This window comes from Saccostrea echinata, unplaced genomic scaffold (genome assembly GCF_033153115.1).
Source record: "Saccostrea echinata isolate AGI-Se365-2 ecotype Australia unplaced genomic scaffold, CSIRO_AGI_Sech_v1 ptg000023l, whole genome shotgun sequence".
Lineage (NCBI taxonomy): Eukaryota > Metazoa > Mollusca > Bivalvia > Ostreida > Ostreidae > Saccostrea > Saccostrea echinata.
In genome coordinates, this window is record NW_026889772.1 from 15012501 (window position 1) to 15037274 (window position 24774).

The 24774-nt window shown below is 32.2% G+C and overlaps 1 protein-coding gene and 1 long non-coding RNA gene across 2 annotated transcripts in view; one reads left to right on the forward strand and one right to left on the reverse strand.

The window, feature by feature from the left end:
- The window catches only part of LOC133191525 (uncharacterized), a 6366-nt gene extending 5156 nt beyond the window's left edge, over nt 1-1210 (reverse strand). The window contains exon 1 of the long non-coding RNA XR_009721717.1: nt 1153-1210. This is a non-coding gene — a long non-coding RNA (uncharacterized LOC133191525). The remainder of the gene's footprint in view (nt 1-1152) is intronic.
- A 225-nt stretch (nt 1211-1435) lies between these two features.
- Nucleotides 1436-24001, forward strand: LOC133191526 (phosphatidylserine synthase 2-like). The gene is made up of 12 exons (XM_061327273.1): nt 1436-1521; nt 3684-3857; nt 5555-5656; nt 6018-6100; nt 7958-8025; nt 9508-9639; nt 11809-11859; nt 14701-14814; nt 21102-21220; nt 21362-21476; nt 23165-23310; nt 23489-24001. Exons 2-12 carry the CDS (start codon nt 3733-3735, stop codon nt 23808-23810), a joined length of 1377 nt encoding a protein of 458 aa, XP_061183257.1. The 5' UTR covers nt 1436-1521; nt 3684-3732; the 3' UTR covers nt 23811-24001.
- The last annotated feature ends 773 nt before the right edge of the window (nt 24002-24774 follow it).

Genomic DNA, 24774 nt, shown 5'->3' on the forward strand with positions numbered 1-24774 from the left:
TGAGACAGTGTGTGTTTTTGACTGTTATATGTCAATTGTCTCATTCTACAGTATTGTAAACATGAGACCGTGTGTATTTGTGACTGTTTTATGTCTATGGTCTCATGCTACAGTTTGTAAACATGAGACCATGCATGTTTGTGACTGTTATATGTCATGGTCTCATGCTACAGTATTGTAAACATGAGACCATGTGGGATTTTGACTGTTATATGTCAATGGTCTCATGCTACAGTTTGAAAACATGAGACCATGTGTGTTTGTGACTGTTATATGTCAATGGTCTCATGCTACAGTTTGTAAACATGAGACCATGTGTGTTTGTGACTGCTATATGTCTATGGTCTCATGCTACAGCTTGTATACATGAGACCATGTGTGTTTTTGACTGTTATATGTCAATTGTCTCATTCTACAGTATTGTAAACATGAGACCGTGTGTATTTGTGACTGTTTTATGTCAATGGTCTCATGCTACAGTTTGTAAACATGAGACCATGCATGTTTGTGACTGTTATATGTCAATGGTCTCATGCTACAGTATTGTAAACATGAGACCATGTGTGTTTTTGACTGTTATATGTCAATGGTCTCATGCTACAGTTTGTAAACATGAGACCATGTGTGTTTGTGACTGTTATATGCCTATGGTCTCATGCTACAGTTTGTAAACATGAGACCATGTGTGTTTGTGACTGTTATATGTCAATGGTCTCATGCTACAGTTTGTTAACATGAGACCATGTGTGTTTGTGACTGTTATATGTCAATGGTCTCATGCTACAGTTTGTAAACATGAGACCATCCACGTTTAAGAGTGTTTTATGTCAATGGTCTCATGCTACAGTTTGTAAACATGAGACCATCCACGTTTAAGAGTGTTTTATGTCAATGGTCTCATGCTACAGTCTGTAAACATGAGACCATGCATGTTTAAGAGTGTTTTGTGCCAATGGTCTCTTGCTACAGTGTTGTAAACATAAGACCCTGTATGTTTGTCTGTTCATAGGTGTCAAAGTGTGTTGTCATATTTTCCTCATTTGTAAACTGGACATTTTCTTTTTAATAATGAAATAATTAATATCAGGGACCTATATACTAGTAGGTCCCTGGAAATATGGTTATATATTTTTTAGTCAATTTTTATCATACCTGCCTTCTGCATTTTAAAATCTGTTTACAATGCTTCAGAACCCTCACTGCTCCATGGTCCTAAAGACAGAACTAAAGTCTATATTTAAGGTCTAAATTTAAGGCTTGATACAAGTAAAAAATTTCATAATTTTGCACGGAAACGTTAGGGTTACATTATAACCGGATATGATTAGGGGAAAATAGATGAGAGAACCCATTCCGGTGAGCAATAGCCTCGTTTTGAGTTAGATGAGACCACGGTCTCATAGCCTGTTTCTATAAGTAAATATACCTCCGTGATGAGTTTGTTTTCGTCAGATTCTCCATGTGTTCAAACGCAGTTTCCAGACAGGGGATTAAACGAAGTAGCTGCGTAAAAATTTAGAGGTAAGGAATGACATTAATTCAAATTTTCTTTAAATCGGTTCCTCATTAGTGAGATTAAAATATGTTGACAAGTCTGTTGCTGGTGCTGTCAACAGTTTACCGTACAGGTAGCAACTGCCATGATAGTTACATCAATAACTGTTATTGATCTGTCAGTGACTATTAGGAACAACAAATTAGTTCACAGTTATGCTAGAAGTTCATCAAACGTGAAGACCAAGAGTGAAGGCACAGACTTGGAAAACTGAGTTTAAAAATTTCCTCGAATCAATTTTTTTAAATGCATTTCGTAATAAATTTTTCAGATGAAATACTCCAACTGTTATATTTAATTTTAAATAGTCAGTGCCTTAAAAATTCTGCACTTTGAACCGATTTTCAAAATTACATTGTAACATTGTGATCTTTTTTCCATTGTAAACATCATGATAAATTGTAGTTTGGTTTTTAACCTCCTATCAGTCTAGACGAACTTCAAAAACAGCGTGAACTCCGAAAACGAAGTCTTTGGCTCCATCATGCATTGCGGCAAAATGGCGTCCGATGTAAACAAACGATGGATTGTCGTTCGCTTTCTCCAAATATACGGCTGCATAATTGTGTATTTAGTGCATTATTACTCATTTTATTTTTTGTTGAATGGATAATTGCATTTATTAAATTATTTTGTGAAAATTGACTTATTTATCGCTTCAAACTCTTGCATAATAGTGAATTGGATATACGACATCGAATTCAATACTGCCGGTAAGAAATATTTTCTTATTTAATTTATTGTCTCCTTGATTTAAATTTTATGTCGTTCCTACAATAAAGGTGCTTTTATTTGTTTTTGAAGATAGGCAACTTGTATTTATTTTAATCAAAAATGCGCATTTTTCACCACGGAGCAGAGATATTAACAGGTTCATTTTTAGAAGACATGTTGTGCCCTTAATATCTAGAGGAGTGGTTTTTAAAGTCTTCATATTGATAGATAATAGTTTTAAAACGGTTTTCATAATAATATATATTTGTATGTGATTAAAAAAATCGGTAAATAACGATGGTAAAAACTTACGCGTTCGATTCAGATGTCGTACACAAATAAAAAACCGGAATGCTAATTTATGTGTAAAATTCAGTCAAGTTTTTAACACTTACAATATATATTGTCCCATTTTGCATATATATCCCTTTTATTATGCATATTTACTTCATAAAACGTATCATTTTCTCTGTAATTGATCTGACTTTAAACGTTGACTTTGAAAGTAAATATCTCCTTTTTTGCAAATAAAATCAAAAATCTGACAAATACGATCTCTTCTGAAGTCTTTTATTTAGCATTTCTGAGTACTGATATAATTGCCATACTTTCCAAAACTTTGCACGGACAGTTTTTGTAGACCCATCATTTTTGCCGAAAAATCGCCATTTTTTGTGTGTGTGCGCATGCGTGGACTCGATTTTCGGAGTCTTTTTCAGTCTCAATTTCTTACTTCCGGAAACGCTGTTTTTGGAGTTCGTCTAGACTGCCTATAGACCCTATATCGTAGATTAATTCTTTGTTGAATTCTGATTATTTTTGTAATTTAATTTTTTTAAGTATAAGATCAATTCCTATTAAAATACATTGAGAATTGTAAGTAGTTAGTGTTATTCCAATCAATTGGCATACAAGATTTAAATGCATCAAAAGTTGATTCCACTTATTAAAATGATTAACTTAAGGCACCTTTACCCACTTTTTTAAAAAATATATATTTGAAGGATGAAAAAAAATTATTCTAATATTTACATTCCAATTTTAAACTTTAATGATCTTCAGTATAAAAATTACCATGTTCAAACACCCAAACCCTCACTGACATTCCAAAATAAATACTTATTGCAATTTGTAGGAGACAGTGTTTATTATCTGCTATGTCTTTGGCTATAAGCGATGTATAACCAAGGGGAAAACTGTGAAGATGACAAAATGCCATCATTTGAATGAAAGAAGTTTTTGGCTTGGTGAAGAGAAATATTTTACATGCATAGATGATAGAATAAAATGAGGTTGCTTAATATATATATATAAGTTAATGGATTAATTATTGTGGTAATCGTGGTTGGTGGCTAGAACTGGATTACATGTAAATTAGTCTATATATATAGGAAGTGCTGATTATGTTTTACAGGTAAGGAGGATTAGGTTAGACTATTGGGTCAGCTGGATAGCTGATCATCATGGCTGCAGCAAGGAACACTCCTGACCACATCCTAAAGCTGCATAGCACCACAGCACACAATTGGGAGGAGGAAAAGAATAAGTTTAAAGATATCCAGGATGATGGCACCATGTCATTCTTTTGGTAATAAATATAAGGCTTAATTATTTGTAGACTGGGGAAAATAAGTTCATACTAGGATAGTCTAGCTATAGTATTGCTTTGTTTATATCTACTGGTATTACATTTTAAACAGGAAAATAAATTAAAAGAACATCTTGGTGTCTTATGTAGGTATTGCCCAAGTCTTTGCATACTGGATATGTTGTGTAAAAAGATCTAAAATATTAATATGTTGTCTATAGTTTTGAAATTTAGGAAAATAAATGAAATATAGAAATGCAGAATATTAATATTTGCACTTTATTAAAACTAGGTCCATTTTGATCAACAGTGTTTGTACATGTGCTGACCCTGGCCTTAAAAAAATTTCATTACTAAGCAAATACAATACCTGGTATTACAAAATCTAAATATTTTCCTAAAGTAAACCAGGAGCAAGGGCTCATTAATACAGATAAGATAACAGTATTACTATCCTGATTCAGAAAATACCGCTATGATGTTGGAAAATTTTGTCCTCAGTGTGTGTGAGTGTGTAATTTTCCATAGATTTTAATTACTTTATCAAGGACCTGGACTTCTGACACCACAGTGTACCCCAGTTTGATATGTTCAATTAATATGTCAGCAAGATCTTATGTGTTATCTCCTACACCGTTCCTGTCAATATGTCTGATAAACTAATACATTTACAGCAATATATATAATAATGCATAATCAAATATGTGATGAGATATATTTAGCAATTCTTAATGCCATTCTTGAAATATATGGCAGCATAATGATTTTTTTAACAGAAATGTCTACCAAGAAATGTAGTATGAATTACACATTGGATTAACATGCTTTTCAAATTAGGTACCTGTTCACATTTACATGTCATTCAAATGGACCAATCGGAAATAAATTTAATCATGTTAATATCTAACTCAAAAGAAAAAGTGCATTTTATCTAAAAAATAAAAAAAATATGACAATCATAGTAAAGTTTTTTGATATGAGTATTTTTAAGTGCAACAATATAAAACCATTCCAATATCCAATATTTTAATTATGTCAATAACTGTAATTAGGTCAAATATCCTGGATTCTTTACATTCAGATAATCCTCTGTATTACTTTCTTGAACACCTTTAAAAATCTTCTTTACTTGTGGACATCTAGCAAGCAAACTGTTTGCATAAATGTTATAATGAGAAACTTAACCCTTGATCTACAAAAATTGTTAAATTCATTGAATTGAACCTGCAATCAAGGCCTTAGGACTGTTATATCATAGATTTATTATGCTTAATTTTGAAAAGCTTAATTTTAGACGTGTAGGCAAACTATATGCTTCATGACAGAAAGCTATGAGCCTTTTACCAAACTGTGAAATTTATGTCTCCAGAATGGGGCTAATTAAACTGATCATAATTTATATATACATTTGAAATGCTTTATATCTTTAAAAATGTTTTCTGCACCTAAGCATCTATGAGACAAGCTTTATGCAACATGTAACAGTCCACATCCATTTGTAAAAAAAAATGTGTCACTTGAGTACTAGGTGAGATGAGTTGGACATGTTCTGAGAATGCCTATTATACTCAGGTGATCCTCAAGTTCTGTAAACCTTTTGCTAAACATACCATTAATCTCAGTTTTGATTTTATAGCTTACTGACGACCAGATCTCTGTTAGTTTATTTGATTGGTTGTACATGTACTGTATTACAGGCGGGCTCACACAATCACTGTCCTTGTGGTGTTCAGCTGTATCCTGGTGTATGTTACACTGTTTGAAGAAGACACATATGATGCTGAGTACAATAACAAAAGGTTAGTTCAGTCCACGATGTCCAGCATGAAGACTGGTAGTGGTCTGCCAGGTATATTCAAATGAAAATCACAAAGGTCATGAAATTATACATGAATATAATTTAGAAATTCAAGCTTGACATAATGGTAATTTATGACGTCTATAAGTAAATTTAATTCATTGGTTGTTTAAATGGAATCTTGAAGAGTATATTATAGCATGTCTCGTTTATTTTATACCTAGTTGTACAGTGTATTAGTGGGATTTTGACTTCTTTATTTGTGAATGGATCAATCAAGGTACAAATTCTGATATCTGTCATGTCTGTTTGTACTTCTTTGATTGCATGAGGTATTTGTCAGCATCTGCTTTTGTTTTCAGAGGTATTGTTGCCATGGTTTTGACTTTTTTGCTCTTTGGAGTGACACAGACCCCAGATGGTGTATTTAGGAGACCACATCCAGGTAGAGTTCTAGATCAAGAATCTACCTTTACATTTTCTTTCATAATTTTTAGAGTTTCAGTTTTTAGGCACACTTTTTTATGCATGTTGGGCTAATTATATATATTGAAAAATTTGAATTGTATATGAACAAGTAAATACTTCTTGTTTGAATTTTGGAAGTAGATTTGCTAAAAATATGTACTTATGTTTTGCTGGCTACTTTGGGTTCAGGAAGTGAAAAGAAACAAGGTTTCATCTTCTTATGTGATAAACTTCCCTTGAAACATAAGTATGTTTAATCAATATAAAAAATCTTTATTGGCATATTTCATTTGGTAAGTGTGAGGAAATGAATAAGTCTTTCTGTGCGATTATATAAGGAGATTTGTAGTTTTTTTTTTAAAAAACACAATCAGTTTTCATTCAGAATTGTTCATTCCTTGCTCGTCAGAGTGAAGATGCATTCGGCTCTGTAGACAGTCCCTAATTTAAGTGTGTATTGATTTTTGACGTTTTTCATATTAATCTGTTCTAAAAACTGACATTTCAAAATTAAAATACCAGAACATGTATCTGTTACACATTGACTTGGGTTTCTGTTCTTTTTATGTGTACTAAAGTTTGTCTATGTCAGCTCAAGGGAAATCACTGTGAATATCCAAATCATATTTATAATTAACAGTCAGATTTCTTTATGCATATTTAAGGAATCACTGTCTAGTTAGTAGAGTATGCCAGGGCATCAACGATAGTTGGAAACGTGGGTTAATTTGCATAATGGGCAAAGCCCGTTATGCATAAACTATCCCACGTTTCCAACTATCGTTGATGTCCCTGGCATACTCTACTAACTAGACAGTGATGCCTTATATTTCCATTTCATTGTAAAATAAAATTGTAAATTTAGATTTTCAAAATGTAGATTAATAGATTTAAATTACATGAGGCCTCACATATCAATTTCAATAATCCCCACCCACTGACGTCAAACACAAAGACAGCTGCATTAGATTTACATGCATATTAGGCCTTCTAAGCTCCTGACCTTTCGCTTGGCGAAATTTACATTCTGGTAGAATGATCAAGAAATCAACTTTCTTAACTTTCAAAGAGTTATCACAGAGAAAACAAATAGAAATGGAAATATTTGATGCTCAATTCTGAAGACAAGACTGTATGGTATAGGCTGGGTTTCTGAAGTTTATGTACATTGCACATTTATTTTGGGGTACATAATTAAGTACATGTGTGAGATATTTCTATAGAACTTTGTAAGAATGTGAAAAACCTGACTGGATAACCGATAAACTGAATGTAATACTCATCATCATATTTTGAATAAATCTGTATTGTAGAAATCATGTGTAGTAACTTCATTGTTGTGAATAACTTTTAGAGCAGTCATATTTTTTCACAGTAATTTGTATAATATAATGTCAAGTGACTATGAAAAATTAAGACATATTCAAGCAGTTTTTGCATTCTAGAAGGTTCACTAGAACTAGGTTTTACTCTACTAGGAAGTGTTCACCACTTTATTTTTTGTCCTGATTCACAAGAAGGGGGAGGGGAGGGGAGGGAAAAAATGGTCTTATTTATTATAATTAAATGTATTTTAATTCTTACAGACTAGATAGCAAGAAGGGTTTACTATACATAACACTGGATAGGGTATTGTTTTTAATATGTTTGGATGAACATAGGAAAGAATGGTAAAATTTCCGTATTTACAGTAAATGTACTTGATTTGACTTACCAAAATAACAAAAATTACAAGTGGTATTTAAGTTGAAATCACCTGAGAGCATGAGATTATTTTAGAGTTTGACTTATTATATTGTGCCTCACCTTAGATTAATTTTCTCCTGATTTACAGCATTTTGGAGACTCGTAATGTGCATGAGTGTAGTTTATGAACTGGGACTGGTTTGGCTTTTATTCCAGGTAAATCACTTTTCACCTTTGTTTGTTTTTAATAAGTTTATCTGAATCACAGTCTGATTTATTAGAGCAATCCTTAATTTTCTATTTTCTTCAAACACCTTTCGTATCCTTTATGTGACCTTTATTATTAAATTTCTGTTGTAATAATAGGAGGGTGTCAACTGAGCATTGAAATCTAGTAAGCATTATTAAATCATAAACGGGTAATCAGTAGGTACGAGGATCTAGCAATTTCTGCTCAGGTTTCTGAACAGTACCTTAGTTTTTAAAAAATTCAATTAGAGGACACATTTTTCATTAATACACAGAGAAATATTTGATAAATTATACAAATACAGCTGAATTTTTTTCTTTATTAAGGAATGAATTTAATATCTATTCAACTTATACAATACAATACATGTACTTATATATATAACCTGGGTTGGGGCATTTTACGCTTTATAAACTGCGAAGCGGTTTATAATAAAAGCGTAAACTGTTCCAACCCAGGTTATACCAGTATAACTTGGGTAGCTATTAAATTCATTCCTTATAATTTAATTTTCCATCATTAAGTCCATCATTAAGTGTAAAAAATAAGACAATTTCTCCTTCAAAAATGCCTTCAAATTGTACATATTCTAAATGTAACGTCAAGCAGATTGATAGATTTTTGACATGTCATTGTGACGTAGGCAACCCAGGTTATACGATATATTCTAATTTTTTTATCCAATCAAATGTCAAGTTACAACCAAAATTAACTTATTGCATTTTAACCTAACTACCGTCTTTCTTCAGATATCTTGAAGTTTTTTCTCATTACCTCATTGAGTTTGAATTTATGAAGGTTCACTGTAAAGCCAACCTTTATATGTACATGTATATCAGATATTCTCACAAGATTAAAAGTGAGAAAAAATACAGTGAAAATGATATTTATCCTAAACTTTTGAACATATACATTCCAAAGTTCTAAAGTGGGTAAATTAAGGTAAGATGTATGAAAAATAATTGCCAAGCATTTTTTTTTTAGGTCAAATTATGATATATTTTATAAAAAAATATTGAAGAAATACATTACTAAACAAACTTTCACATGCCTGGTCAATCTGAGCAATCTGAATTCTAATTATATTTTGAAAGTAATTTTCCCTTGCTTTCGCTAAATGTGGTAGATATTAATTTGATACTGTCCATCAAATTAACTTCAAGTTGATGCTTTCAAAAAGGACTTTTATTTACCACAATACATGTATGAATATTTATTTGGCTAAAAAGGATTGGTGACTCAGGTGAGCACAGCAGCCCATTGGCTTTTGGTTTGTTTATACATGTACATTGATAGTCTGTAAATTGATTTTTTCTGTGGAACTTCTTGGACTGAAGGTTTTATTATCATTTCTGGTAATCATGCAGACATCCTCTATGAATTGCAAAATATTTTTTTTAGAGAAGAGCTTGAAATTACACGTGTATTTATTCTATATTAAACTGTAGAATGCTTCCGATGCCAGAGCCATGATGAAACATTTTGATTCCAGTCTTGGAGTAAAGCTTCCAGAGAAGGCGTATGGTGGAAACTGTTTATTCTTTGACGCTAATGCTTCTGATCCATGGCATAATCTCTGGGTACGTCAAATGAATGGTAGTCCAAAGGATTTAAGTCAAACCGATGCATTGATATGTACTTATTTGATGAATACAGTTGAAATTCTGTATCTTGAACACTGATGTCTCAAATACCATGGATATGTCAAAGTGATTTGGAAGTCCCAACCCCTTATTCTTTAAGTATTTTCCCTTGATATCTTGAATCCTCGGCTATCTCAAAGTTTTTTCTTGGTCTCATTGAGTTCAAGATAACGAGGTTTGACTGTATATCTCTCTGATGTGAAAACATGCAACAGTTGCTGATTACTTACGTGTATAATATTTGGGTCCCATAAATACCGTCAAGGGTAATTTTTAAGCTGGTATAACATATTAGAGCAGATCACACACATCTTGAACAAAAAGCAAGCAATTGCAGATTTTAGAAAAATTAGAATATTTTTATTAGACAAGTTTGATGTGCTTGTTTGTGATTTATAGTGGATAAAGTTCAAAACGTAATCATTAAGGCTTATAATTACATCCTTTTTAGGTCACTATTTTATGATTTAAATGTTATTTCTAATGCATTTTCTCAAACAATTTCAACATTGTTTATCATGATTTATCACCGTGCAAGTGAAGTCTATTAAATTAGTACAATATACAAGGACTGTTTTAAAAAATTACACGGACCTGTTGCACAGAAAAAATATGTGACAACGTGAACAAGCAAAAAGTTACACATATTATAAAAGAATCTTTTTATAAATCTATTATATGGTCAACAAAATTTCATATCAATGGAGAAAGCTGTCAAATAGTTTTGCAAATTATAGAAAATAAATGAGTAAAATTTTGCTGTGCCTCATACATCATGATAGCAATATCATAACAGCAATATTTTGAGGAGAAGTTATTATTAAAGCATTTTAACAGAATTTTACTGGATTAAGAAATATGTGTCTGTGAAATTTCATTACTGTTTGATGTAAATAATAGAGTCTACATAATTTTGAATGGTCTTTGAACACCTCATATCACTGATTTGGCAGGATTTATGTGTTGTACCAAACTTAGTCCAGGGATACTAATTTAAAACTGTATACACTGAACCTCTCTGTATGCTACATACCACAGTGCTTTATTGATATCAGATCTATGTACTGATCAGAAGGCTTTACTAAAGAGATCAAGGAGGATTAGGTGTGGCATTGAATTCAAGGCCTCAGCATTGATTCTTGTCTGAAAGAGTAGCTGTTATTGAAGTGTAACATTGCCTAATGTGATGATTTCTACCATTTCATTTATCAATCAATACATTCAGATGGTTTCTAGAAGAGAAAACTACCTACAACACACTGAAAGCTTTCAGCAACGGAGGTGTTTATAAGTGATGAGTGTCATTATTACAGTGTCTAATAGTAATTATTATGGCTTTTTTTTTTCTAGGAACATTTTATGCCTGATCAAAGATCACGGCAAGATAAATAAATGTGTAAATTAGTTAACATCCAGTCAAACATTCATATAGCAAACAGGCTTATAATGAATTGACACTAACAGGGAAGCAATTTTCATTCCCTGTGATTTTAAAATATATTGTGAACATAACAGATAGAATGAATTACGCTTATAACGAAGCAGAATCAGTCGTCTCTGGCACTTTGTTGTAAGGGTGCTTTACTATATTTGTTCCAGTAACTCCACTGTTTATTATCAACAGGTTTTAATAATGGCCTTAACTTTTAATAACTAAATTATAAATGATCATGGAGACATCATATTTTGTCAGTTATGATATAATTGTAATTATTCCAGGACAGTTCAAGGTCACCCTTAGATTTTAAAGGTTAAAGGATATACCATCATAAGCATTTGAAACATGATAAGTATTTAGATCTTCACACCAGAGAGATATGTATTCGGACAATCTGATTAAAATCAGATCCTCGATCCACTCCTTTATTTTTTTTCCTTGTGAAGCAACAATAAAAAAAAATAAAGGAGCAGATCGGGGATCTGATTTTAATCAGATTGTGTATGTAGATGATTATAAAGATAACTCGTGTGTTACAAAATTATCTTGGAAATTGGAGATGGGAGGGAATAGGATAACCTTATAGTATATTAATTTTATATGTTCATTTATTTATCCTAGGGATAATGTTCCACACCATGTTTAATTTTTTTTTCTTTTTTTTTTAGGATAAACTGGATGGATTTGTTCCTACTCACTTCTTTGGATGGTGGTTTAAGGTAATATTCCATATATTATTGAATGATGAAACACAAGTTATAAGTTCATTGCATCAAGCTAATCTGAGCTGAAGGCTCAATTGAACTATCAAAATGTGTCTGAGGTATACAATGTACAGTGTGTCTGTCTGTGTCTGTTAAACAGTTGTTTTACCAGTTTTGAATTTCGACCAATTATGAATAATCTTTAAGAGCTAATAATAAATTTTAAAAGTGTAAAAATGAATTGATACCTATATATGAAGGCTTGTAATATTTGATTGTTTGCAATTTTGGCATTTTATTTTGATTCCCAAAAGTGAAAATTAAATTGAAGTTCTTTTGTATATACTTGCTTGCAAGTTTGATTAAGAAAATATCCTAGATGATGTCTGAGATGTGTATGTTGTTTGTTGGTGAATACATATGTTTGTTAGTGAATACATACATGTACATACATTTGTAGATTTTTGAAGAAAGCCTTGTTACTTTCATACTTGAGTACATGTACTTTTTTTTCTGCTAAAGCTGATAACAAAAAAAATGAACATTACATACAGAATAACAATGCATTTTGAATATATGGGAAAGGATTCACCAAAAATATTTCTACCAAATTTAATGATACACCTTATAAACCCATAGCTGCCAAATTTTTTACCCTAAAAAAATGGTTATACGGTTACTGAAAAATATTAGAATATTTTTGTGCTGTCGTTTTACCAGTTCTGAATACCTGTTTTCACTTGCTTTCTCATGGTAGACTTGATAGCTAATTCTATTTATCCATTGGAAATGCCATTTTAACTTACTGAGTGGCATTTATTTAAAATCTTGCTGGGCAGATCAATTGAAGACTTTTTTTAAAATCTAAAGATTTGCATGGGAACTGATAACACATTCAGAACTCAGCAGCTTATTTGCACCATAAAGATTTCACTGTTTGTGACATTCTGACGCTTTACATGTTGAAAAAGTTCAAATATTATGTCATTGTTACCACATGAAAGGAAGTAACCGAGTTCACTTCTCTCCCATGTCAAAGTCGATGACCTGCAATATACAAACTGGTAAAATGGCTACTCGAGTTACTTTGCTAAAATAAAAGTTCTTTTGGAGGAAGATTAAAGTTTAATGGTGCTACAATTAAATCAGCAGTTCTTTGGACTACTTTGACAAACAATTTACATTTTTAATGCCCACATACCAGGGATAGACATTAACTTTCAGATTGACTTGCCCTTCGTGCAAGTGATCTCAAACTTTGGCTTGTCCGAATGGTAAACTTGGTAGCCCAAAATAAGGAAAGAACTTAAGAAAAAAATTGTTTATTACTGTAAATGAAAATGAGACCAAATACACTACTGTCAATTTGGCAAGGTGAGGTACCTGAAAAAATTGCGATGCTACGTTTGTACATAAATGTATGTTACCATCCTTGTAAATTTAACCTGTTAACACATACTGCCATGTAGCAATAACCCTCCGTTTTAATAAAATTCATATCTTTAAAAATTATTTTGGTATATAGGATTCTCTTGTGAATCGTGATTTTCAGAGACAACTGTGAAGCAACTCTAAAGGAAGATAGTTGTTACGTAACATACATCTTTAACTTGATCACGATACATTGTGTTACACTGTACTAATATTTTGTGAGCAAATAAATACACTAATTTTTTAATAAGAAGTTAACAAAGATGTTCTAAAGACGAAGAGCATATTTACCACGAAAGAAAACAGAATAACGAACCCGAATTTCAAATGAACAGTATAATCCAGAAAGTGGCAGAAACACTACCATCGAATTCCGAATGCAGAAACAATGTCAGTCAGGCACCTGGGGAAAATCAAGTGTTCAATTTATTGTTTTATTTATAAATTAATGTATACTAAATAAATACGTACATTTCAATTAGAAAAATTCACTTGCCCGATCGGACAAGTACGTCGACAGTTTCATTTGCCCGAACTGAGAATTTACTTGTCCCGGGCAATCGGACAACCGTTAATGTTGATCCCTGCATACATTTATAGCAGCACCCAATCGGTACCCTTTTCAGAACTAGCCAAATGACTATACTTAATTTTGTACTTTAAAAAAAATGACTTCCCCAAAACCACAGAAAGAATTTTAGCGACACTTGCTACAAAGTACTGTTGGATAAATTGATTAAAAATTTTGATCAAATGATACGGATTCAGTACTTATCAATGGGAGATAATATGGCAATGGTGAAAATAGTGTTAGGTCATTCTAAAATCTTCTTAGGAGAAACGCTGAGTCATAAAAGGAAATCTTATATACTTATAAAGTATGTGTTTTAAAGCTTCCATAATTAGTAGATTTCCACTTGTTCAAACCAAAACAGAGTATTTCCTTATTAAATTTTATGAACAGCATGGTAATATATAGTTTTCGAGATTATTATGAAAGCAACCATGTGGCACTTGTTTAGAATTAAAATTTTAGCAAGATTTAACTTTTATCTCGTAGTGTCAGTGTGAGAACACAGGAGAAGGTTAACATTCTTGTAAAATAAAACATAAAATCACATTGAAAGACCATGGATTATACTTAGACAAATTAGAAAGTTCTTCAAGATCAAAAAAGCTGTTATTTGTAACTTACTTTGCAAGAATCAGATTATTTTTGGTAAATAGGAATTACTGAAAGAAAGGCTTCTGGCCAATTTTTTTAGCCACATGCAGTTAGGGATATTTTGAATATTTATTTATCAGAAAAAAGTTATATTACTCAGACAAACATTGTGGTCCATGGCTCTCTTGTCTATTAATTGTAGCTTTGCACAGACTGAATCTTTCTCTAATTTGTATTTGATTTTTTTTTGTTTTTGACAGACACTGATCCTAAGAGACTGGTGGCTGTGCACGGTTCTGAGTATTATGTTTGAGGTTCTGGAATACACTTTAGAACACCAGCTGCCAAACTTCAGCGAGTGTTGGTGGGATCATGTAAGTCAGACACTGCATCATTGTAAAATGAATATCCATTTCATAATTTATTGTAAATTTTACATTTTTATAACTGTCATTTGAACTTTGAAATTAAGTCATACATGTATTGTAAGTTTGATATTTAGTAAATTGTACATCATCCTTCACTGCTTTGAAAATCAAGTAACTGTTACTGCAAAGTCTAGCTACTGTTACTGTAAAATCTAGTCACTGTTACTGTAAAGTTAGTCTCGTCACTGTTACTGTAAAGTCTAGTCATTGTTACCATAAAATCTAGTCATTGTTTATGTAAAATCTAGTCATTGTTACTGTAAAATCTAGTCATTGTTACTGTAAATTTTGTCATTGTAACAATGATATCCAGATCATAGATGATTCTTCATTAGAGGCCTTACATACAGGGAACCCTATGGGAATAACATTGTCCATCTTCCAACACTTTTGTTGTGACGCAATAACTCAGAAAATAGTTTTCAATGAAACGTTTTCAAATTTTGTGCACAAGAACTTTACTATAAGAGCAAGAAACCTATAGATGTTGGGGTCCACTCTCTACCATCGGCTCATACATTCACCTCTGTCGTTGGCTCGCGTATATCATCCTTCACTGCTTTGAAAATCAAGTAACTGTTACTGCAAAGTCTAGCTACTGTTACTGTAAAATCTAGTCACTGTTACAGTGCTCTTATCTACACTCAGGTGAATAGTTAAAATGATAAAGAAATGATGGATCTCAGTGCAAATGTTAGTCTTTTTACATCAATTCTGAATTCATTTAATGGATTATCACAATCATTTATTGGTACAAACAAGGAACAGGACTTAACTCCATCAGTGAGTATACCAGACTTTCTTCATGTTAAACTTAACGCAGAAAGTGTGACCATAAACTATGATGGCCAGCAGCATGAATTTATGTCAACTGTGCTACAGAAGATGCTTCTTTTTCATGGAGATAATAATAGAAATGGTTGCATCTATAAATCGATGTGTGACTCGGTAACTGTAACAATTTACAGAAGCACAAATACAATTCTCATTCAAGGGACTGGTGCATTTGAATGGTATAGGAATGATTTTCTAGACGAAGTCAAGAGTCAAGTAGATATAAGCCAAACTGACTCTCTAACAGATTGCAAAATTATTGTCAGTCAACCCAACTGTACATCGACCCCGAGACCCTCTAAACAGCTAAATGAATCAAATGTGGAGACAACTTGTCACCAATGTAGCAGCTCCGAAAATGTGAAACTTCTTTCTGAGACTGTAAAAATGCTGACACAAGAAGTAAATCTCCTAAAGAAGCAGCTCCTGGAAGCACAACAAACAAAAGCCTGTACCAACGCTTCCACACAAACTCCGGGAATACAATTGAAACAGAAGGGAACTTCAACTGAAGGACTTTCCATTAAAACTGGAATATCGAGACACAGCCAATATTCTTTTAGTGTCGACAAAAAAGACACCAGCACATCAACAGATATAGATGCCAGTTCTGTATGGAAAAATTTACAACCCACACAGAAAACCAAAATGGTTGCGACAAAGGACAACCCTAACTTACACCCTTCCAGAGAGAGTCAGCCTATATCAACTCCTAAAGAACGAGGCAGCTTCACAAGGATTTCTCCATCTATTTCAGCAAGAGAAGGAAAGCAAAAAACTACCCTGGTCATCGGAAGTTCTATTCTTCAACGAATCAAAACCCGAGGCTTAGATTCCAGTGTGAATGTTAGTACTAATCGTGGTGCTAGCATTTCACACATCCGCACAAAACTACAGAGATGTGATGTATCCTCCATCAAAAATGTCATCATCCAGGCTGGTGGTAATGATGTAGCTAACTTGCGCAACATCGATGCGATTCAGGATGATTTCATTGAAATAATTGCAGATCTCAAGAAGAGAAATCGTACAATTTCAGTGTTTCTATCGGAAGTGATTCCAAGATGTAATGCGGATGTTACTGAAGTAAATGAGTGCATAAAATATATTTGTGAGGAATATGGTGCTACACTTATCGAGACCAGCAAATCATTCAAGCACTGGAATTCCCCTTCCTTTTGGAGAGATGGCATTCACTTGGCCGATCGTGGTACTGCTTTGCTTCTTAAGCTGTACAACACACATGTAAAAATTCTTAAACAACAACGACCCTCATCTGTGCAGACATGCTATTATTGTGGAGAGCAAGGTCATTCCTCGCGTAACTGCCGACATGGAAACAAAGTTGTTTGTTGGTACTGTGGTGATCAAGGTCACAAGCAGAAGTTCTGTACCAAATAGGATCGCGGCAATGAAAGTTGTGCCGATAATACGAAAAACTGTCCAATTATCAATGTCAATAATTATTTTGATCCTTTAAATAATCTCTGTTTTGACTGTAATGAACCAATTTGCAGATGTCCTTTATCTAATAATTACTCAAATGATTTAAATTTTACATCTGAACATGTAGATGCATGTATAAATAAGAAAAACACTTTTTCAAATTTTAAACAAAACCCTACAATTTCTCCCCCAGTGCCAAATACTCAAAATGAAGAAAAACAAAATATATGTAAATCAAATATTGCTTTAATGAAAAAGGGTCTACATTTTGTCAATTTGAATGTGTGTCACATTTTACCAAAATTAGATGAATTGGTTTTGTATTTACAAGATCAGCATTACGTTGACATATTTTCTTTATGTGAAACCTTTCTAGATGAAAATATTAATGATTGTGTTATAAATATAAAAGGATATTCTTTTGAAAGAAAAGACAGAGTAGGAAGGGGTGGTGGTGGACTTGTTACATATATCTCAAATGATCTGAAGTATAAACGCCGTAAGGATTTAGAAATTAGCAATATTGAGACAATGTGGCTTGAAATTAATCTTAGAAATTCTAAGCCTATACTTTATTGTTCAGTTTACCGTCCACCATCTGTCCCCTCCTGCTGGGTTGATGATTTTGTAAGAGAGTTACAGTGTGCTACCTGCTGTGATGACCAGGAAGTGATTATTGCAGGTGATTTCAATATTGATATGCTCAAAGACCCCCCGCGGAGTTGGTCATCTGCAATTGTAGATTTTGGATTAACACAATTAATTAACACCCCAACAAGAATTACCAATAACTCTAAAACTCTCATTGACCATTTCTACACTACGCACCCTGCTAACATATGTGAAATAGCAGTACCCCCTGTAGCAATGTCTGATCATTATCCAATATGTGCCACACGAAGCTCTAACAGCATGAAACGTAAAAACAAACATATTGAAATACAATATCGTGACTTTAAAAATTTTAATGAAACAGAATTTTTGCTTGATTTAAACAATGCAAATTTTGATGAATTAATCCTACTGCATGATCCAAATGACATCTTAAACTGTTTCTATGATATTTTCAATGCTATAATTAATAAGCATGCAAAAGTTAAAACAAAGCGTGTTAAATCAGAATTTCGCACTAAATGGTTAACTCCAGAAATAAATGATGCTAGGAATTTACGAGATCAATACCATAAACAGGGAGACATGGAAAATTTTAGATTTTGGAGGAACAAAGTCACAATTTTAATTAATGATGCAAAATCTACATATTATAAGAAAGTAATTGAAAATAGTTCTACGTCAAAAGAAATGTGGGGTCACTTAAATCAGCTGGCCTCAAAATCAGACAAAAACTCATCCCCTTCCAATATAACATATAACGGGTTAGATCTTGATAATTTACAGGATATTGCAAATGCTTTTAATGAACATTTTGCACAAATTCCAAGAAAATTATTAAACAATCTTTCATTTACTACTTTTGATTCAGAAAAATTGAAAAGATACACTGAGGCAAAACTTGGAGATCAAGACTTTTTTGAAATTCCTTTGATTAATGAAGAAAAAGTATTTAATATGTTAAAGAGTCTAGATGTAAACAAATCTGCTGGCATAGACTTTCTTGGACCTAGATTGCTTAAACTTTCAGCTAGTATAATATCAAAACCTCTAACACATCTAATAAATTCTAGCATAATCAAGGGGTCTTTTCCTTCACAGCTAAAAGTCGCAAAAGTAACTCCTCTATTTAAAAAGGGTGATAAATCAGACCCAGGAAACTATCGCCCAATTTCAATTTTACCAACTATATCGAAAGTTTTAGAAAAGCATGTAGCAGAAAATATACGCATCTTTACTTCTCACTTCGATTTATTAATGAAAGCACAGTCAGGATTTAGAGAATTTCACTCATGCCAGACAGCTCTCACAAAACTAACTGATAATTGGCTGCATGCAATAGATCAAGGAAATTTCATTGGCATTACTTACTTGGATTTTAGCAAAGCATTCGATCTTGTTAATCATGATATACTAATTAGAAAACTTAAATGCTATCACTTTGATCCAATATCAATTAAATGGTTTGAATCATATTTATATCATCGAACTCAAAGTGTTAAAATAGGTGCATACACATCTGAATCACTGCCAGTCACAGCAGGTGTGCCACAGGGCTCTATATTAGGCCCTTTATTATTTCTATTGTACATTAATGATTTACCATTGTCTGTTGAACATTGTAATATTGATATGTTTGCTGATGACACTCGATGCATTTTCATGGTAACAATATTTCACGTATTGAAACAACTCTTAATCATGACCTCTATCAAATACAAAACTGGTGTCAACAAAATCAGATGCTTTTGAATACCGATAAAACAAAGTGTATGTTAATGGGGCACACAACAAAAGAAATCAAAATTAGAAAACACTAGTCTTCATTTACAACTTTCCGGTCATCCCCTTGAAAATGTGGAAATGCAGAAATTATTAGGTGTTCACATTGATCATACTCTTCAATATACTTGTCATGTAGATGCAGTTTGCAAAACTCTTACATATAAATTATTTACTTTACGAAAAATTAAAAAGTTTCTTCCACTGCATACTAGAAAACTATTTTATAACGCTTTTATTTTACCATCAATTTTATATTGTTTATCTATTTGGGGTAACTCTCCTCAAACGCACATCGACAGAATCTACAGACTTCAAAAACGTGCAGCAAGGATTATCTTAAATGAAAAATATGATGCACCTTCAATGCCTTTATTTAACACTTTAGGCTGGTTAACGGTTCATGAACTTCTTTATTTACAGAAAAGCATTCTAATGTTCAAAACATTTCATGGTATGTCTCCCGATTATATGCATAACTTTTTTGAATTTCAAAGTTCTGGATCATATACGTTGCGCTCAGAAACAAATTCCGAACTTCGTTTACCAAAATACAAAACAAATTTATTTAAAAATTCTTTACAATATTCAGGGGTTATTATCTGGAATGAGTTACCTATAAGTATCAGGAAATCCCAATCCCTTGCAATATTTAAAAGTAGTGTTGAAAATTTTTTACTTACGAAACGTACTAGTTCTACGTGAAAATATGTGATTTCCTCCCCCCCCCCCCCTCCTTTTCACATTTTGAACTAAGCTTTGATGATTTTATTTATTCTGTTGTAACATAGTGTTTATATTTTATTATCTCATAATTGTGATTTGTGTTTATTGTATATATACATTGTATATGTGTTATAAAGAAGGCCCTGAGGAAGACTAGTGCTTGCACTAATCAGGTTACCTTCTATAAATAAAGTATTATTATTATTATTATTATTATTATTATTATTATTATCACAGTGGTAAGCATGAGAAATAGTGCGTTTGTTTTAATTCATTTTGATTAAATGTCTAAGCTAATGATAGTCCTTAAAGATAGATATTTACTAAATAGATTATAAAACTATTAGTTTAATTTGAAATAATTCTTGAAATGTTATGTTTTTTACGTTATGTCAAAAATCTTGACGCGAGCCCATTGCAGAGGTGTCTGAGAGAGGAACAAACAACAACTCTGCATAGGAGATTGGTTGGGGTCATATCACTTTGTCTGTCTGTCTGTACATATGTTTGAATGTATATTCATGACACTTTTGTTGTGACGTGATATTTCACACATTTTTTCAAATTTTGTACAGAAGCACATTTAAGAGCAATAACATCTGTAGCGGGGCCCTCAGTGACTCTCTGACTGTATCAGTTTTCTAAATGTATGTCCTGTCCCATATGTCACTGTAACTAAAATCCATTAATTGTGCACCATTGTAACAGTACTGGTACATCAACACATATTCTCATATCTGTAAATCAGATTTCATAGCATAGACATGTTTCATAGTATGTGTAACAAACAGCAGCAGTAATTTTCTTTAACGAATCTTGTAATTAATTTTCAGTGGATAATGGATGCTATTGTGTGTAATGGACTAGGAATATACTTGGGGATGAAAACCTTGAATTATTTATCAATGAAGCCGTATCATTGGAGAGGCATGTGGAACATACCCTCATACAGGTTAACACAAGTGACATTTGGTAATCTGTCTGAAAAAGATATTAACTTATTAGTAATGGCTGATATTGAGTACAAATGATGAAAAAAGTTTCATTTCATGCAGCAATGAATAAAAATTGATGGATATGCCTTGCATTACAGGGGGAAGATGAAGAGAATAGCCCTGCAGTTTACTCCCTACAGCTGGACAGATTTTGACTGGCGACCTTTGTCTAGTCTCAGACGATGGCTGTGCATGTTAGGAGTTATAGCTATTGTAAGTATTACTACTTTATATGGAGTGTATATACACAGAATAATGCAGGCCCTTTTCCATATCACACCCTGTGTCAGACCAAGAACAGTGTTTGAAATAACCTGGTGCCCAACCACCTGAGACACATTTTGCTTGGGGGGGTGAACAAGTTTGTGTATATACTGAAGGCTAAAACTGGTTGAGGGCTGATATAGGGTGTGATATAGAAAAGGAAAGGTATGATCTATATGATACACAGGAAAAAAATACATTGAAATGCAAATACGTATAAGCAAAACATCTCTGCTGCAGAACTTTGCAGTAAATACTGGTTATCAGAATTGATTATGAACAATTTGGACACTGGTTTGAAAAATGTCATTAATTTCAAATATATATATATATATATATATATATATATATATATATATATATATATATATATATATATATATATATATATATATATATATATATATATATATTAGGGATGTCAACAAATAGTCGACTATTCGACTATCAGTCGAATGGACCGACGATCGAATAACGAAACGATATTCAAATAAATAAATTCAATAAAAGAGTGATAAAGAGATGGAATTCTCATCTTAAAATTGAGAAACTGTCTTTCCTCAAACACAGTTGAAAAGATAATTTTCCTCATTAAAATCTACTGACTTTACATGTAGAAAGTACAGTAAGTAGAAATGCTTCACTTCAGTGAGAATTATTCATCAATTAATGTTTTGTTTTTGTAATAAAATTATCTCACTATACTGGGCTTTGTTTGTAATATTTTTAAATGGACTTGATCTCATACCATGCACCCATTATAACCATGACATGTTTGGACGCTACGATAATTATTATAAAATTAAATAATGTTTTACAAATTTTAAGACATTTTGATAGCCGGGACAAAAAGTATATTCCACTGTTTAACATTACCGGTATATCAGATACCTGGCGTGTGGATAGCATGTGTTTTAAACATCCCCCCAATTATTATAATAAGCATTAAAAAAATATACATGTAGTACTGTCATTTTTTATGTTTACTAAAAAAAACGTCTTTACAGACCGATTTATGGACAATATTGACGGGGAAATCATACATTTTGGAGAAGTTAGCGGTCTATTTTTAGTAAATATAAACACGCTATCCACATGTGAACATCTGTAACACTTGTTGTTACTTTTTAATAAATTTGAGAAAAGGGGTTTTGGGGTTAAATACGTCACGTACCAATGAAGTTTGAAATAAAATTTGATTTTCCGAAAAAGTTTCGAATATATTCGACTATCGTTCGAATAATGCAATTGAACATTCGACTAAAGAAAATAAATATTTTGACATCCCTAATATATATATATATATATATATATATATATATATATATATATATATATATATATATATATATATATATATATATATATATATATATATATATATATATATATATATATACTAAATTCTAGAGTTCAGTTCAATTAGTTGAATGATATTATGATGCTTAAACTTGCAATTAAGCCAGACTCAGTGCAGCAGGTGAGAATTAGAATTAAAAGAAAAATGGACTGTTTAGTGTTAATGAAGTGGATTGAAATTAGTCTAATTGGCAAAGTGTAACATCACTCTCTAATCAAACATTTACATGGAAATTGAGTCATGTCTTTTTCTTTACAGTTTATCTACTTTGTTTCAGTTTCTTGTCGCAGAGCTGAACACGTTTTATTTAAAGTTTGTTTTATGGCTTCCTCCTGAACACTACCTCAATCTGACTCGCCTGGCATTTTTCCTCTTCATGGGGGCAGCAGCCATGAGAGAGACATTCCAATACTTAGATGATCCGTGAGTTTCAGATCAATTTCTTAACTTAAGTGTTCAAGTAAAATTAATTTCATTTTAAGTTTGATTTTGTAAAATTAAAATTTATTGTCTCATAAGGATAACTGTGTGATTTTAACTACTTTGAGTTATCACCAGTGGTCTTGGGTCTATATATTGGGAGATTTACTATGTACTCTAGGTCCTGCAAGAAGTTTGGACGTCAGTCCTGGTTAATTGCCATGATAATCATCACAGAATTCCTTATTGTGGTCAAATTTGACTGGGAAACCATCAGTAAGCCCCTCCCTCAGCACATTGCCCTGTTCTGGATAGCAGGTGCCCTAGGACTTCTATTTTTTACATTCTGGAAATTCTTCATCTATAGAGATGTTAAGAATGATGTGTTATTAGAAGACAAGAAAGAAACAAATGGTGTTAGAAATGGCAGTGGAAAGTACAAACAGACATCCATGAATGGAAACGGCGTAACTCCAAGAGCAAGATTACGCAAAACAAATTAATGTTTAATCGCTTATATTTATTAGATAAGTTTCTTTTTTTACTATTTTATGAAAACCTTGCATTGTATGGAAATCAGGCCTTATCTGCTTTGTGATATGAATTTTTAGACCTGCCAATATTTTATTAATTTAATGAGCAGTCCACATTGTCAAGGTGCTTTTCTTAAGTATAGGTTGTTTTTTCAATTGTATAAGACTCAAAATTGTTTTGAATTGGAATAATAATGTAAAGATTTGTGAATTGAAAATATTTTTTTTGTTTTGAGGACATGTATTTAATATATTCATGTATATCCTTTGAACAAAAATATTTCAATACAGTGTAAAATACAGTGTCAATACAGTGTATATGTATTAATTTGAAATCCATTACAGATTCATTAATTACAATCTTAATTGTTCTATGCTGTAAATCAACTTTCCTTCAGGACTATTTTTTTGGAGGGGGGGGGGGGTATATGTGCAGTGATTGTCTTTCATATTTTCTTTCAAGTTGTCGCAGCTTTTAAGATAATTGAAGAAAAAATATAGTCCTTCATGGCAACATACTTTCACAGTACCCACCATTATGAAACTACATTTGAGTTCGTGAGAGAAAGTTGTTTCAAGTACAGCATATATTCTCTACTTTCAAAGTGTTCATGCCTAGAGAATCCACCTAGAGAATTTATATAGGATATTCTGTCTCTTAGACCTACCATTGATATGGTGTGTGAAGACATTTAAATTAGTGAATCGATAAATTTTGGTCTCTAACCACTCTTATTCCTTTGTTTGAAAGGTAAAGGCCTAGCTCTGAAAGATGAAAGGCATTTCTAGAAATTAAGTTCACACGTAGACATGCAGTTACAGAAAATCTTCAGATTTTATTATTTTTGCTTATTAGCATAAAATCCCAAAAGTTTTTGGTTATGTTTTGTGATGTTCTGTACCTCTTAATTTAAAAACTGATAAACTCATATAT